We start from the raw sequence: 18,133 nt of genomic DNA on the forward strand, positions 1-18,133 counted from the left end.
TTCCAGCCGCTGTCTGTAAGGAGTTTGTACGTTCTCCCCATGTGTCTGTGTGGCTTTCCTCTGGGTGCTCTGGTTTCCTCCCACATTCCAAAGTCGCACAGGTTAGGAAATTGTGGGCATGCTATGTTGGCGCCGGAAGCGTGGCGACACTTGTGGGCTGCCCCCAGAACACACTATGTAAAAGATGTATTTCACTGTGTGTTTTGATGTAAATGTGACTAATAAAGAAATCTTAAATCTTATCTTATGATTTGGAATAGCTCTATTAAATTGCCCTCCTCTGTTCTTAGGCAAACCACCCCAACATTACTCCCTTCTGCCCATTGGGCTGTTTCATACATTCCAAGATCTGGGGGCTGTTGATGTGGTTTACGGTTCGATTTTGCCTACAATCAAACCATCTGAGGACCAAACACATGTCCAAGCGAGAATGTCCCACCAGGAGATCAACCTACCCGACTGGTTCCGTTCTGTCATCTCTGGCTCTGCTGGTGACGTCACAGACTCTCTCTCTTCAGGGGCTGCTCCTGCTACACGGAGGGGGCAGAGTCAGAGGTCAGAAGTCACCATGCCAGAGGGAGGCCCCAAAGCTGCCAATGTTCCTCAAATAAAGATCATACATCCCTCATCCCAAACCCAGTCCAGGATTGCACCCTTCCTTCCAGATATAATATCCACTTCAATGTGAGAGAACACGAGTGAGAAAACAGAAGGGCAGATTGATGGAGGAATGTCCAAATGGCCAAACCAGAGAGGGAGAAACAGAGTGCGAGAGAAGAAGAAAGGCTGAGAGTTATAGAGGCAGAGCGAGGTGGAGGGGAAGAAAGGCTGAGAGTTAGAGAGGCAGAGCGAGGTGGAGGGGAAGAAAGGCTGAGAGTTATAGAGGCACAGCGAGGTGGAGGGGAAGAAAAGCTGAGAGTTATAGAGGCAGAGCGAGGTGGAGGGGAAGAAAGGCTGAGAGTTATAGAGGCAGAGCGAGGTGGAGGGGAAGAAAGGCTGAGATCTAGATAGATAAGCAGTGTAATAGACAGAAACACGGGAAAAGAGAGAGACTGTGACACACATACACACAAACCCCATCTTATAAACGTCAAAAAACTGCAGGTACTAGAAACCCTGACAGAAAATGGTGGAAACACTCAGCAGGTCAGGCAGTACGTGTGGAAAGAAAAACAGAGTTAATGTTTCTGGTCGAAAGTCCGCCATCAGCACCATGCTCTCTTCTGACCAAGCGACTTCGACTGGAGTGTTAATTCTGTTTTTCCTTCCACTTCCTGACCTGCTGAGTACTTCCAGCATTTTCTGTTTTTACCCCATCTTATGAGTTTGTCCTGAATCTTCTGGGTAGGGGAGGTGAGGAGGCATCTCCATCTGACAGTGACCTTTACCCCTCTGCTAGGCTGAGCTGAGAAGATGCCATGCTCCACACTCCCTGCTCAGTGGTGCTGGTGGAGTGGGGTCTCACCAGAAGGGCACTGTGACGTGGGCACCTGGTCGATTCGCGTGTGGTTGCGACATGCAGCCACCTCCATCTGGCACTGATTCTGGTACAGGATTCCGTCGGAGCCGCACACTGGCATCCCATCGAAGCCGCAGTCACGGTAACAGGCGCACAGCTCGTAGCGTTCTTCCTCCAGACAGTCATATACATTCTTACAGGTGGCAGGCTGGACAAACCCTATGGTAAATATACAGAGCATTAAACAAGCCCACAAAAACTTGGTCCATCTCTTCACCATTTTGAAGGACCGGCTCTTACCTCTAGTCAACAGGGGGCAATGATGCAACAACAACAGCACATTTACACAGCATCCTAAATGTAATAAAATGGTCCATGGTGCTTCACTAGACAATAAAACTTGCCCACGAACCTCAGATGGAGATACTTGGATAGAAGGAATGTTACCCTTAAGGGATCCCTTGAAGGAAGACAGGGGGATGGAGAGGAGAGGGGCTTAGGGAGGGAATTCCAGAGCTAAGAGTCCAGAGCGAAAGGCACGGCCATCAATAGCCAATTTGGGATGATCAAAAGCCGAGATTGGCAGAGCACGGATACCTCAGTGTGCTGGAGGTTACAAAAATAGGGAGGAGTGGGACCGGGTTGAATTTGAAAATAAGGATGAGAATTTCAACACTTGAGGCATTGCTTTAACTAGGAGCCAGTGTGGGTCAGTGGGCACAGGGGGTAACAGTTGGTCTGGATGGTCAGCTTGAGATTACTTAGGGTAGAAGAGAGAGTCCAACTGGGAGGTGAGAATCGACGATGTTCCCAGCAGTGGATAAATTGGTCGACTTTGACATTGGGGTGGGGTGGGGGCTGGAGTCAGTTACATTCTGGAGATGGAAATTATGATAATAACTGAGAGCCTCCAGAGGAGGTCAAGAGAGGCATTAGTGGGGTACCCATTCAGCCTACGTGGAAACTAACTCTATTGCTAAGGGGCAGTATGTGGATAACAACTTGGAGAGAGTCCATAAATATCCTCCTTCGGGAACACATACAGAGCTGTCTTCACAATTTGGCCATTATCCTAAACAGCAGGGAAGGTAGTAACAGACTGAAGGTGAAGAATGGCGTTTTGGACAGATGAAATTTAAGTGCAAGTTGGTACATTTGGCAGAAAGAACAAGGAGAGACAGTACGGGGTTAATGGCACAGCTACGTAGGGTGTATATTTGTAGAAGTCATTTAAAGTAGCAAGGCAGAGAGAGTGGTTAGTAAAGCATATGGGATCCTGGGATTTGTTAACAGAAGCATAAAGTACAGAAGCAAGAAGGTTATGTTGAACCTTTGTAAAACACTGGTTAGACTCCAACTGGAGTATTGCATCCAATTCCCCTTGGAGTAAAGTTGGAGAGGAGATTTGATCGAGATGTACAAAATTGTGACTGGTTTACTGAGGGAAGCTTTTTCCATCAGCAGATGGTTTAAGGACCCTGGTTGTGGATTCAACAAAAGATCTATGGATAAAATAGCTTTTCAATGCAGAGAATGCAATGAACTGGAACTTTCAGCCTGTGCAATGGTGGAAACAGAGTGAATCAGAACATTCAACGGGGGAGTGGATGAGCATTTGAGAGGTAATAATTACTAGGTCCTTTGGGAAAGAGAAGAGGAATGGGATAGATAGGATTTCCCTACAAAATGATGGTGCAGACAATGGGCTGAATAGCTTCTTCCTTTGATGGGAGAATCCTGTAAAAGAGCATTTCCCTAAAGCTAATGTGTACAGGAATAGGAATTAATTTATGCATTTTATAGCACCTTTTACAACATAAGCATGTCTCACAGATGTAGCAGTATTTTGGAAGTTCAGACATGTTATGATGAAAGCAAAAAGGATGAACAATTTGTGCACATGAAGCTTCCACAAACTACCATGAAATAAATGGGCAGAAGATTTGTTTTAGATTGGGAGTTCTGCACTCTCAGAGATGATGTCTTTTGGAAGAGATGTTAAGAAGAGGCCTCTTCAGCTCTGTATTGTGGGCATGGAAGTTCATATAATTCAGTCCAGTGTCCTAGCTGATATTTATCATTCACTCAACATCTTCAAACCCAGATTATCAGATTGTCAATGGTCAGAACTTGTTGTTTGCAAATTGGCTGCTCCATTTTCTAGATTATAACAGTAACTGCACTTGAAGTAATTGGTTCACTGGCTGCAAATGGCTTTGGGACATCCTAAGGATGTGAAAAGCGCTATAAAAATGCAAGACAATCTTTAAAATGGAACTTGAGCCCATTTTGTGCAAACTGTCCTGTTTAACCCTTCCAGCCCCAATATCATTCCAGTGACTGTGTAGTGCTCCTTTTCCAGACCCAGTCTCTGCTTCCTGAGTGCAGCATGTCATGGGGAAGTCCTTAACAATATTAGTAACTGGTGATGGAAGGCTAGAGGAAGCATGGGAATATTTGTTTATAGTTTTATTACAAGTGGTGTGGTTACCCTGGCGACAGTAACTGCTGGATTATGCCCAAGGGGTGTTTCCAAAGCAACAGAAATATCTTGGTTACATCACTGGGGCAGCTGCAGTCTGCACTGCCCAACAGCTCTCTGCTGTGACTCCACGCTCCAGAAGAGATTAAGGTGCTTGACAGCTCATTTACCAAGGAATGTACTTACAACTTCCAGTCCTCTCGCTCTTCCTGTGATAACCAAGTCCCAGACACCTATCACCCCTGTGCTCACTGACCTGCACAGGCTCCTGGTTAAGCCACCTTTTAATGAAAATTATTTTCAAATCCCTCCACGGCCTCACCCTTCCCTTTCTCTGTAATCCCCTCCAAGCCCCGCAGTCCTCCAAGATCTCTGTGATCCACCACGTGCGACCTCTTCACCATTCCCCACTTTCCATCATTCCACCGATGGCAGCTTTAAGGTGTAATATGAATGTTGGGTACTGTTGAAGGTGGAGGAGTTGGGGGGGGGGGTGGTTCAGGGGCGGTGGGGGGGAGTGGTGGAAAAAGGATGGCAAGCAAGAGCATGGTTTTTCTGGGCTCTTGGCCTAGTGATGAGGTGAGGTGTATGGAGGACATTCAGCCCTGGTGAAGGTGGGAAAGGCTCAGGAGTAGGGGGGTGGGAGTTGGGCAGCAGCACAACACAACCAGATCCATCTTCATTGGTGTCCATGCAATGGTACTTCTTTCTGGTCTGTAGCTTGCGCGTCCTGGTGGTGACCACAGGATGCAACCATTACTCATCCTGTCCTGGTTAGCAGTGCTGAGATCATTTAATGAGGATGAAAGTAGGAATATCTTCATTTATATAGCACATGTCATGACATCCCAAGTGTTTCACAGCCAAAGAAGCACCTTTGAAGTGTGGTCACCTTTGTAATGTAGGAAGCATGATAGCCAATTTGTGCACAGCAATCTCCCACATAATATGACACAGTTTTGGTAATGAACAGAAAGGTTAAATACAGGTCCCACTGCAGGAAGAATTTCTCTGCTCTTGTTCAATATAGTGACTGGGGCTCGACCTGAAAGGGCCGAGAGTGCTCAGTTTGTAAGAACAGAAAGTGAACATTCAGTGCCTCACATCTGTCCCAACGTTCAATGAGATCACAGTTGATCTGCAACTTCAGCTTTCTGCCTTTTCTGTTAATACATTTTGTGAACAAAAATCCATCAATTTCAACTTTAAGAATGATAACTGACCTGGTATCAATTATTGCTTGGAGAAGAGATGTACAGATTTCTAGACCCTCTGCAGTAGAAGTATATCTGAACTTCACTCCTAAATAATCTGCCTCTAATTTTTAACTTTTTTGCCAATCAATAAAAGTAGTTTTTCTATCAATCTTATCAAATCACATTAATCTCTTGAAAATGTTGTGAGAACTTTAAAAGAAAAGTACTGGAGGAAAGACTTGGAGGCAGAAGTGTGGGTTGAAAATAGTTATATAATAAAAGGGAAGACAGTTGACCGAGGTAATTTACAGACAAAAGGAAAGGGAAAATGAAAGGATGTAAAGTAAGTAAATCAGGTGAAATAAGAAGCATGATTGTAAACCATTATAACAGTGGGTATGTTTGTGGTGCTGATAATGATTCTTTCCACAAACACAGAACAACCGAACGAATTGAAGGTGTAAATTCAACCCAGAGCATTTGATGTGGTAATCACTATTAAAATATGTTTATAATGAGGTCACGAATGGAAACTAAATGCAGCAGGTTATAAGATCTGCAGGAAAAACAGGAAACATGATAAAGCAGGAGGAATATTGTCAATGAAGAAGGTCAATGATATGAAAGATGAATGGACTGTGAAGACACTATGGGTAAAATTAAGAATTAGAAAATGTTTCAAGTCTCTAATGTTAGTTAAGCACAGGCTTCCTGGTAGCGGCTGTTAAATGGTAGAATGGATAAGTGCGGAGATTAGGCAAGAACACTGCAAAGGCACGATGGTTTCCATGGGGGATTTTAAATATCAAACAGACTGAGATGAACAGACTAGCTCAAGTCTGACAGGTAGTGAATACTTGGGATGCATTCAAGATAGCTTTTGGCAATAATATGTCCCAGAACCAACAAGAAGTCAGACCATTTCGGATGTAACAATCAGTAAAAAGACAGATTTAGCTAATAGCCTGATGGTACATGAGCATTTATCTAATTGCAATTATAACACAATAGAGTTGAATGTAGTGTTTGAGAAGGGCAAACATAAAACAATTGTTATGATTCTACATTTGGTTGAGGCTGATTTTCTTTTGATGCTCATGGAAAACTGGTTAAAATGACAGTAGATTATGGGAGGTGTCCTAAAAAGGATTTTATAGTTGCTAGCCCAAGGGCAAGAGCTCTTCTTGCCAAAACAAAATGACTAAAAGGGTAAGAGGTAAAAAAATCAAAAGCAGACAAAAAGCCAAAAACTAGCAGATCCTGGTGAATGGGAGAACAAAATACGTTTGTTCTTGAGGACATCACCCCCAACATTGCTGCACTCTCCCAGAACAACACTGGGAAGGTCAACCTGGAAGGTGTTCCCAAGGCTCGAACCTTTGCCCTTCTAGTTCATTTTTGAAAGTGAGCATGGCTGACACTTGGATTTGAGGGCTTTCGAATCTTTGCAGACGAATGTAAATGTTGGGGTGAGGGAAATCAGCTGCTGTATGGAGGCTGGATACAGTACCCACAGCCCCATTATAGGGGGTTTGCTGAAGGGACAGAGGATGGGAAGCAAGGGGGGAGGGGTGAGGAAAGCTAGTTGTTCCTGTGAGTTTTATGAGCTTGCTTCAAATGAAGGCTCCTTTCATTACTCAACAATGTCCCGTTCTAATCAAAGGGAACAAAGCCACTGCTGGCAAGAGCCAAGTGTCCAGCCATATCTCTCCATTATTATACAGAACTGTGTTTCATTAGCTTCCAGTTGACAGCTATGAGGTAAGTTTAAAACAAGCCAGAATGCTGGAGTGGTGGAATGGGCTGGGGCCATAAACTACCTGTAATGAGGAGGTCCAACTTTGGCAAGCCTGCCTTGTAAATTAATACCTCAGCAAGGAGTCTGCCCCGGGGCTGTGACATGCTGAGGAAAGGCCTGGTTTGGCAGCTTGCCTCTGCATCAGGAGACTGGCTGTAAATTGTCAATGGGTTTAGGGGACAGGTCTCAACAGGAGTAGATTGACTTGTTTGCAGTGATCTTCAGGCAATGATGCTGGGCAGGGAGGAGGGGGAGGGAGAAGGGAAGCAGGGAGGAGTTGGGAAGAAATATACAAACTTCCCTTGGGCTCAGCAATAACTGGGCTCACTCATAAACTTGCAGCAACCAACCTCGGGCCTTACGACTCACCTACACTAATGGCAGGAGCTCAGGGTAAGCTGGCTGTGAGTTATCTGTCAGGTCTCAGTTCCACAGCAATCAGCCAACCACAATCACCTCAGTTACTTGCATCACAAAACAATTATTAGAGAAAGAAACCATTTGTTTGAAAGGAACTCACATTCAGCTATCTGACAGCCTCCAGCATCTCCTCTGCACTTATCACGTGCAATTTCTTGAAGGAAAAAATCCTTTACAATAGATCTTTAAACTTACACAGTAGTAGATCTTTGTTCCTTTGTCACTGTTTACAATGCAAACAAGTCATACTGAAATTATACCCTCTGGCCAGTGGAGGGGTAGCTGCTGCAATGAAAAGCTTATGTAGGCAGATCCCATTATAAGCAGATGTGATTCACAATGCCAAAAGGACATTTTAAGTGGGAGTAGGGGTTAGGTGGCCAGGAGTAGATGTCAACCCCTTTACTCAATTCGTGTTTCCCACCTTGCCCCACCACCTCCACCATGACATTTGGATGATCATACCTCCCCACTGAAGTCACTGCTCCCACATTAATTGCCTGAGTGAGTCCAGCAGGAAGCAGTAGCGTCATTTCAGGAATGCGTTTGAAATTCCTGAAACTCATTCTTTGCCCGAGGCACATTGCACAGGTCCAGAGCTGCAGCTTTCTATAAAGAAGATGCTAAACATTTCACTATCAGCAAATTACCTTTTTTTTTAAAAAGTTGGACACCAGAAATGGGAACAACCAATTTGTGCACAGCAAGATCCCAAATGCAGCAGCATTGGCCAATCTGTTTTTTAGTTCAGTCTCGTCTGAAAGCTGACATCTATGGCTGTGCCTGTCAGTAGATTCTAACTTTGCAGCTTCATCATCAACAGCAGCAGCCTCAATATCACTGGCCCATGCCAACATCAGCTGCTGAACTGAACCAGTGATATTATCATCATGACCTTCAGCACAGAACAGAAGCTGGAGGTTGTGAAGGGTGACTCACCTCCTGACCCCTCAACACCCCCCACACCCCTACTTCCTCCGCTATCTCCAAGCTTCAGGATTAGAGTGTGCTGGATACTGACCAGTCACCTGGACTGGTACAGCCCAGCAATGCTCTCATCCAACCACCCAGGCCAGAGACAAGACACCCCTGCTACTGAACTGCAACTGCTTCATCCCACCAATGGCACACACAGGCTGCAGAGTCTTCCACACATAGTATGAATACAGCATCTCGCCATACCCGTCACTCAAACGACCAATGGTTTTGTTAGAAACAAGCCCACTGGTGACAAAATTATTAATGCACGATCAGGTGTGATTACATACCGATCCATTGATTGGCTGAGCTTTCAACCTCATTGCAGGTAGTCCCGTCACACAGCTCACGGGCCAAAGGGCTGGTCTCACTTACATTGTAAAACCGCGTTGCTTCAAAAGCTGCATGGGCAAGAAGGTCACACTGCATTACCCAGTGCAGAGACATTGTTCATTGCATTATCCATTGCAATTGAGTATAAACACTGGAATACTTTACTAAGGAAATGATAATCAAGCACTTAGAGAATCACAACGTGCTTAGGCAGAGTCAGCATGCTTTAATGAAAGGAAAATTATGTTGAACAAATTTATCAGAGTTCTTTAAGAATGTTACTAGCAGGAAGATTAAAAAGAAAGCCAGTGGATTTGTATATTTATATTTCCAGAAGGCATTTAATAAAATGCCACATTAAATGTGACTGTACAGGTACAAGAAAAGGGCTTGTACACTTAATAGTAATTATCAAAATGGACAGACGATTGATTAACCCACAGAAAATAAAGGGCAGGGACAGACATATAATTTCCAGGTTGGCAAACTAAGTAATTGATGTGAAGGGTGGGGTCTCAGTTTTTTACAATCTATAATCAGTTTAGATGAAGGGAGTGACTGCATTACATCCGAGTTTACTGACAATACAATGATAAGTGAGAAAGTAAGTTTTGATGAGGATGCAAAATGCCTGCAAAGGGATACAAATAGGTTGTGTGAATAGGGAAAATTGATAGCAAATGGAGTAAAATATAGGAAAATGTGAGGTTATCCACTTTGTTTGGAATGATATGACACTATTAAATGTTGGTGAAAATAAATAATCTGCTAGAATTTGGAAACAAAAACAGAAAATACTGGAAGTGCTAAGCCAGTCAGGCAGCATCTGTGGAAAGAGGAACAAAGTTAATGACCCTTCAACAGAACTGGGAAAGAGAGAAATTTGTTTTTGTTAAATGTTGATGTTCAAAGAAATCTGGATGTCCTTGCACAAGAAAAACAGAAGATTAGCCTGCAGCGCAGCAAGTGATTAGGATGACAAATGGCCTTCACTGCAAGGAGGAGGGGGGCAAAAATAAGGAAGCTTTGCTGCAAATGTACAGGGCTTTGCTAAGAGCACCCCTGCAGTATTGCTTACTTGTCTCCTTTTCTAAGAAGGGAGGTGGTTGTCTTAGAAGTAGTGTTAGGAAAGTTCACTGGAGTGAATCCTGGGTTGAAGGGATTGAGCAGAATGGGCCTATACACTCTGGAGTTTAGGGAAGTGACATGCAATCTCACTTTTCCCGAAGAAGGGATTTATAACTCAAGGGCGTGGTATAAGAATAAAGAGACAACCTCTTCAGACTGAGTTGAAGAGGAATTTTGTCCTTCAGAGAGTTGTAAATCTTTGGCATTGTATACGCAGGAGAGCTGTGGGAGCTGAATCATTGAATATACTCAAGGCTGACACTGACAGATTTTTGGATTCGAGTCGAATCGAAGATTATGGGGATCAGGTAGGAAGGTGAAGTTGAGACCAAAGGTCACACCCCATTTCATACACTAAGCTAACAGGCAACTCTCAAAGACCGAGGGGTAACAAGTAGCCAATGAAAATGCTGATTAAATGTGGTTTGATCCTATGACCAGCACCCTGGAACTGCCCCACCCCCAACCTCCTCCGAGCATCCTCTGCCTACAGGAAAGGAGAGAGGGTTGCACATCACATACTCAACATATTCCTCATCATCCTGTTGGATGATTCTGATTGTCCCAATCTCAAATATTTTATTTGTAACTATGGAGCATGTAAGAAATAGTTTTATAATAAATAAGAGTGAATAGATTTATATTTGATAGAACTTGCAAAGCCACCAAGGCTGTTGCAAATTCATGAGGAGCCTTGTTCCCTTTTACTCATCTGCACACACAAACCGTGGGTTACCGGCTGTTTGTGCTGACAACCTAGCTTAGCTGGGTCAGTGCTATTTGCAAAGTACAGTCGCAGAGATATACAGCAGAGGTGCAGTTCCCATTTACATGAATCCTACATTGATCCTATTTTATTCTCCCCACATTCCCACCACCAACTCCCAGATCTTACCACTCACCTACACACTGGGGCCAGAAGTGAAACACAGACAGGGACCAGATCAGTTGATTTAATAAAGGTTACGACTGGAGCAGTTCTGACACTTTTGTATAACTTTAAAATTAGTCACATATCTAAGAAGAAAATAAGTATCTTTGGGTGGGTCCCCAGGCTAAGAGAAGTCTATCTTGCTGCCTGCCCTCCTGCAAATGGATGGAGGAGTCCAGGGCTGTGTCCAACTCAGTGATTGACTGGAGGATGGGAGGGAGAAGTTGGAGGTCTTCCCTGCCCCTAAAATCAATCATAACTGAAGGAAGCACTGAGTAGATGTGGAGAAGGGAGAAGAGGAAACAGAGCTTCTTGGAGTGTGTTCATCCAAACCTTGGCTATCTCAAGATGATGACCACTATTGCAAGCTGCCCCACTGCTAGTTAGTTGCTTTGTTCTGGCTGTTATGGGCTGTTTGTTTAACTTTTGTAGTTACATACTGATATATATAGCAACTCTTATTTTAATAATCCAAATAAACCACTTCATGCTTTAATCCTTTGGATAACCTCTGATCTTTGAAAGGGACGAAACAGGAGGATTGACTGGTAACACATCTACGTCATTTGGTCTTCAACACAATATGATATCTCTCCATCCCTCCCCCTTCTCTGCAATGTAAAACATTGTTGATTTCTAATTTTTCCAAGTCAGATGAAAGGTCTTCAACCTGAAATGTTAATTCTGTTTCTCTCTTGGCTGTCGAGTATTTCCAAAACGTTTTCACATTAGCTCAAATTTTCTGCATCTGCAGCTTTATGAGTTTTGATAGATAATAAATATTTTTTTTTAAAAAGACCCCTGATTTTTCTTCTCTGGGCTTTTGGTCCCAGGCATGTCTGAGAAATGAACCTTCACCAAGGGATCATCCTTTCCCCTACTGCTCAAACTCACCAGGTTCGTAGTAGTCATACACCTTGACTGGGACTGGAGCAGTTTTCCCAATGATGTACTCCCGGTATGCGTAGAACTTTACACAGGTCATACACTGGCTGGGAATCTAAACAATGGCAAGAGGGAAAAAGGCATTCAGAAAATCCGGCCATATTTCACTCAATTAATATTTTTTAAAAAAGATTCAAATTTCTCCAGCCCATTTCACAGACCTTCTGCAGACAGGAAGTACCTCTGAAGTGGAGTCATTGTTGAAAAGTAGGAAATGCAGCAGATAAACTGTGCTCAGCAAGATCCCGAAAATAGCAATGAGATTATGACCAGATATTCTGCTCTTGTGATGTTGATGAGATTGAAGGTATTGACCAGGGCACCAGGGAGAAAAAGTCTGCTCTAGTGGTCAAGAGATCTTAAACATCCACCCAAGAGAGTGACTAGGATCTTGGATTAGCATCGCATTCAAACGATGCTATCCCTGACAATGGAGACCTCCCTCAGAGTATCAGCCTGACCTTACATTCCAAACTCTGGACTTCAACTTGAACTCATAATTCTCTGCTCAAAGATGAGCGCGCTCCCCATAATACAAGCCAGACACACATTTAAGGAAAGTATTTCTCTTCCCTCCTCCACCCCAAGTCTTCTCCACATCTCCTGCAACCATCGGGTCCCCCCTTCAAAATAAGGGGTCGTACATTCAGTATAGATATGGGGAGAAATTTCTTCAGTGCGATGGTAGTGGATCTTTGGAATTCTCTACCAAGAGATCTGTGGAGATTCAGTTATTTAGTATATCCAAGACAGAGATTGATAAATCTTTACATATTAAGAGAATCAGGAAATATAGGGTTAGTGCAGGGAAGTGGCATTGAGGTAAAAGATTAGTCATGATTTTATTGAGTGACAGAGCAAGCAGAAGGGGCTAAATGGCCATCAATGGATGAATGCACCTGGTGATCGAGGCTCTGGATCAATGGAGCATCCATGTGACATTAAGTGCGGGAGAATCAGGACAGAAAGCTGCAGAACACTGCTCAGGCAGCAGGCTCTGTATCTGTGGCATGCACACACAGACACATACCATGTCAACATGCAAGACCAGATTAGTTGATCATTGAAGGAAAGATGATTAAAGGGATCTGGGAACAAAGCATTTACACAAGTTTATCAGAATGCTTGAGTGCAGAACAATAACACCAAAAGCTGACTGGATCAAATGGAATGTTGCCACTTGATTCCGATCCAGTTGCTCCTAACGACATCACCTAACTCTGCACAGGCTCATATGGACCATGGGCCTGCTGGTTATTTTTTTAAAGGCTGCATTTAGTCACGTTCTATGGCAAGGTAGAGTAGAGATCTTTTCTAATTGCTCTGACAGTTCAGCTTGGTGACCACATTGCTGTGAGTGACTGAGATCAATTTAAACGTAGCTATCTTGCACTCAACTGAATATTTCTGAGGAAATTCGCCTGCTTTTACTGGGAGGAGTTGGTGTAATTTCTGTTTCTTTTGCACTTTAAATAAATTCTACTTTTTGAACAAATTGAACTTGGTCACTGTGCAACAGGTTGTTTGCTATGAGTCACATGGCCTGCTCCACCTCCACTGCATTGGCTGATACAATGTCAGAGTCATACAGCGCAGAAGCAGGCCCTTCAGCCCACCACATCCATGCTGACCAACTACAAGCACTTGGTCTGGAGCCTTAGTGACTGAAGTGCCTGTCCAGATGCTTCTTAAATGTTGTTGGAATACCTGCCTCCACCACCTTCTTACACAGTGGGGGTAGTTCGTTTCAAATTGCAATCACCCTCTGGGTGAGAAAAATCTTCTTCAGATCCTGCCCTTACTTGCCACCTTAATCTATGCCCGCTGGTCTTAGACACCTCTGCCATGGGAAAAGTTTTTTTTTTACTATCTACCCTATCTGTGCCTCTCATAATTTTGTATACTTCTATTAGATCCCCCCTCAGCCTCCTCTGCTCCAAGAAAAACAAACCCAGTGTATCCAATCTCTCATCATAACTGAAAGATTCCATCCGATATTGTTTCTTATTATTTAACTGCATCTTTAGTTTCTCTCCTACCTCATCGAAATAAAATAGAACTTTTCTTCCATCCATTTCATATCGTTTGAGTTCAATCTGTTTACCCAGGAGCAGCTGTGGGGGGAAAAAAACATTGTGTTGAGTGTCTTACTTTCAGACATGCAAAACAAACTCAATTTAATTTCATTGTTAACCTTTACTAGATTTTGGGGTCCTAATTGAGTAATTAGCCAAACCAGTTGGGCATTGGGAGTTAGGGCCTTGTGATATTCAAGTGACTCAGGATGAGAGGGCAGGCACTAATTTTCTTTTACAGCATCAGCAATTTATTATTTGTTTGGCCCTCTACAGCCTTTCACTGTTCACAGAGTGTAACTGCAGTGTGACTTGTTTACATAGGCAATTCCGGTTTAAAATGAGATCAGAGAGATTGAGACAGTTAACAATAAGTGTAACAAAAACTTTACCTGGTTAGATACATAGGTAAATTGCCTTGAGTTTCCTAACATCCACTGAGAAATACTACTAGACTTAAGGACAGCTTCTATCCCATGGTTAAAAGAGTCTTGAATGGACCTCTCATACACTAAGAGATGAACTATTGATCTCCTAGTCTACTTCATTGTGGCCCTTTGTCTACCTGCACTGCACTACAGAGCACTTTCTTTGTAACTGCAACATTATATTCTGCCTTCTGTTTTCTTTTTACTACCTAGATGTAATTACGTCTGGCATGATCTGTCTGGAAGGCACGCAAAACAAAAGCTTTTCACTGTATATCGGTACATGTGACAATAATAAACCAATACAAATATACCAAGTGCAAATATAAAAGCAGCACTCTGGACAGCAAGAGTGCAACAAGGGACTGCTATGCTTGGTATATAGGTGCACACAGCTTTTCTGATAGAGTTCAACTGTTACACAAACTGGTTTATTTTCCCTTTCAGTCTGTTGCAACAGGGTTTTCTCCAATAAGACTGTCAACTAATTGTCGGTTCCTTTCCCGGTTTGAATCATAGAATGATTGGAAAGAGGTTGCTCGGTCCATCATGGCTGTACCTGCTCTTAAAATATCTTTATTAGTCACATGTACATCGAAACACACAGTGAAATACATCTTTGCATATAGTGTTCTGGGGGCAGCCCGCAATGTCGCCACGCTTCTGGTGCCAACAATAGTGTGCCCACAACTTCCTAACCTGTACGTCTTTGGAATGTGGGAGGAAACCGGAGCACCTGGAGGAAACCTACGCAGACACAGGGAGAACGTACAAACTCCTTACAGACAGTGGCCAGATCTGAACCTGGGTCGTGCCTGCCAAAGAGCTCTCCCCTTATTCCCACTTCCTTGCTCTCTTCATACCCCTGGAAATCTCTCCTCAAGAATTTATCCAATTCCCTGTTGAAAATTCCTGCTGAATCTGCTTTCAGCACCCTCAGGTGGAGTATTCACTGTGTAAAACAAGCCCTTATTTCATTTTGAATTTATCTTAAATCTGCAGTTACCAGTCCTCTGGTCACTGTAAATAGTTTAGCTTTACTTTAAATAAATTCTTTCTTAACCTTCTCTGCTCCAAGGAGAACAACCCCAGCTTCTCCAGTCTCTCCACATCACTGAAATCCCTCATCCCTGGAACCATTCTGTGAACCTCTGCATCCATCTCCTAAGTCTTGACATCTTCCTAAAGTGTGGAGGATCCTAGAAGTTGTCGTAGTACTCCAGTAGGTGCCTATCTAGCATTTTCTTTTTAAGTTTTAACCACAAATGGCTAACACAGAGAAGTCAGAGGGCTGAATCTGTGACTTTCTATTCCATCTGCCTGTCTGCATTCACCAACTGAAGCCATTGCAGGGATTAATGAGTTAACCTAATCCCAGTATTAAGAGATGGTTGATCTAACAGATAAGTGGGCTGTGATCCAGGCAATCTCTGTGAATGGGAGGCCCATGCTCCACCCCGGAATATCAGTCTGCCAAAAATGTTTTATATATTAAAGTTATTAAAATGACCCCTCCCCCAACTCCCTAATCTTGTGAAAGACCTTTACTTTAATATCAGGGGGTTCTTTACCAGGACCCCCACTGTGATACTAAAATCATGAGGCTCCACTACCCGATATAAAGTTATAGACATACAGAAAAATACACAATGCACACATGGAAACACATACACACACAGAACATATGTAGATAGATCCAGAGACACACATCTGCACACATACGTGCACTGAAACACATTAGCACACAGACACACATGCAGGCTGATCCAAAGATATACACACACACACACACACACACAGGCTGATATAAGATACACACACACACACACGCGCAGGCTGATATAAGATACACACACACACACGCACGCTGATATAAGATACACATACACACACGCAGGCTGATATAAGATACACACACACACACACACACGCAGGCTGATATAAGATACACACACACACACACACACACACACACACACACACGAGGTGGTGGGACGAGCTCATGAACTCTCAGGCAAGGGCAGTATGGGACTCACAGACTGATGTACAGAGTAACAAAGGGGAGGTTTGTTTGTGCCAATTGCAGCCTCTCACACTGTGCCACATTACAGTTCCATCACAAGAAGTATTGCCATTCTCTGGGGAAGTTTCATAAAAGAACAAACTGGAGTAAAAGTTGCATCTATTCAAGGCCATGATAAGCACTAGCAGCCCAAGCTTCCAGCCGAGGCCAGTAAAGAGCCACACTTAATTTAGTGTTAGGGTTTTACAGGGCCTGAAGGCTGTTGTTAATATTTCATAGATGGAAGGGCAGTAACTGGCCGCAGACAGACGGTTTACGACGTTCTTTTGCACTCTGGCGCCAGGGAGAATTGTGCTCCCCAGTGAGAGCTGAGTTTTACAGGCTGGCCTGATGGAAACCCCAACTCCAACCCCTGCCCGTTGTTGCAGGCAGACTCCTCAGCTGGCAGCTGGCATTGAGAGAGGCTCAGGCAGCAAACTGCTGCTGCCCTCCATTACTCAGCCTTCTGCCTCTCTGCTGCTGCCCTGTCTCCCTCTCCCGCTGCTGCCCCCTCCCTCTCCCAGCCCCCGCTGCTGCCCCCTCCCTCTCCCTCCCCCGCTGCCGCCCCCTCCACCCCGCTGCTGCCCCCTCACTCCCTTGCTGCTGCCCCTTCCATCTCCTCCCTCCTGCCTCTTTGCTGCTACCCCTCCCTCTCCCACTCCCCCCCACCCCCCTTTCCACCACACAGACTTCATTCTGCATGAAAAATGCAGCTTTGAGGAAGTTTCAGGAAAATGTTCAGCTTTCGAAGGATACTTAGGGAATGCATCAGTTAGCGAAGATGGGCATGGTGAGGGAGGAGGGGGTGTCAAAAATTGTGGGGTGAAGACCAAAGATGCATTGAAGGGGACAATGGATAAAAGAAGATGACATGGAGTTAGGGTGAAATGAAGAGGGGCAGGAAGAGATTTATGTGGATATAACAACAGTATGGGCCAAATGGCCTGTGAATGTGTTGTCTACTCTGTGTAGCTGCAGGGTTTATAAGATTCAGATCTGAGCAACAATGAGCAGATGGAGCAGAGAAACAAAGCATTGTGATCGTATTGCCACTACACAAGCACATGCATGTTCTTACAACAGTGTTTATTTAAATCGAATGCCCCATGTGACCTTTGGCTGCCCCCCTGGACATCCTTGTTTCACGGACTCTGGGAGGTTGCCAGTTAATGACTCAGAAGTAACACGGTGATTCTTTGTCGCTTTTAACCTTTAACCCTCTTCAGTGACCCCCTCTGCTGATCCCACAGTTTTGGCTCCTTTGAAGTTCCTTTTATTGTACATGTAAAGATATAGGTTTTCTCATTTTCTCCTTTCCTGCAAGTGCCAGGCAATTCACCCTTGTGCCCATCCTTCAATGAGAATCTTCATGCTGAGCAACTGACTGGTGAACCATGGACAGCATCACTCAGAGTCAGATCATGTTCTCTCTCTCTCTCTCTCTCACACACACACACACACACACACACACACACACACACACACACACACACACGTTACACTGATGATAACATTAATAGGTGGGCACCCTGCCAAACGTCCCTCCCGAGCCCAGTGTGCCTGAGGTGGGCTCCCTGAGCACAGACCATGGATGGACCCCAGTCCTCAGGTAATCAAGAGACAATGCAGAGCATCAAAGATCATACCAGAGGTTTTGTTTTCTTAAACAGATCTTGCTCAGTTGTCTCAGTCCCACTGTGAGTTTCCATAATATACTCAACCACTTGTAAATGTATTTGGTCAATGATCTTTCCCTTGATATTTAGGGTTTTAAAATCACTGGATAAATCTTCTGGTTTCCATGACTTTTGGGCTCTCTGGGGCTCCATAATTTTTGCTTTGCAAATAAATAGAATTCCAGTCCTGCTGAGAGTACCCGAGCCCACAGCTGCTCCCCC

At 44.0% G+C, this 18,133-nt stretch overlaps 1 protein-coding gene across 1 annotated transcript in view; it reads right to left on the reverse strand.

Annotated features, from left to right (window-relative positions):
* cpamd8 (C3 and PZP like alpha-2-macroglobulin domain containing 8) overlaps positions 1-18,133 on the reverse strand; it is a 78,686-nt gene that overhangs the window by 5,714 nt on the left and 54,839 nt on the right. The window contains 5 exon segments of the mRNA XM_052037784.1: positions 456-530; positions 1,466-1,678; positions 8,624-8,734; positions 11,620-11,725; positions 13,710-13,784. Coding sequence (XP_051893744.1) covers positions 456-530; positions 1,466-1,678; positions 8,624-8,734; positions 11,620-11,725; positions 13,710-13,784 — 580 coding nt within the window.

This window comes from Pristis pectinata, chromosome 24 (assembly GCF_009764475.1).
Source record: "Pristis pectinata isolate sPriPec2 chromosome 24, sPriPec2.1.pri, whole genome shotgun sequence".
In the NCBI taxonomy this organism is placed as follows: domain Eukaryota; kingdom Metazoa; phylum Chordata; class Chondrichthyes; order Rhinopristiformes; family Pristidae; genus Pristis; species Pristis pectinata.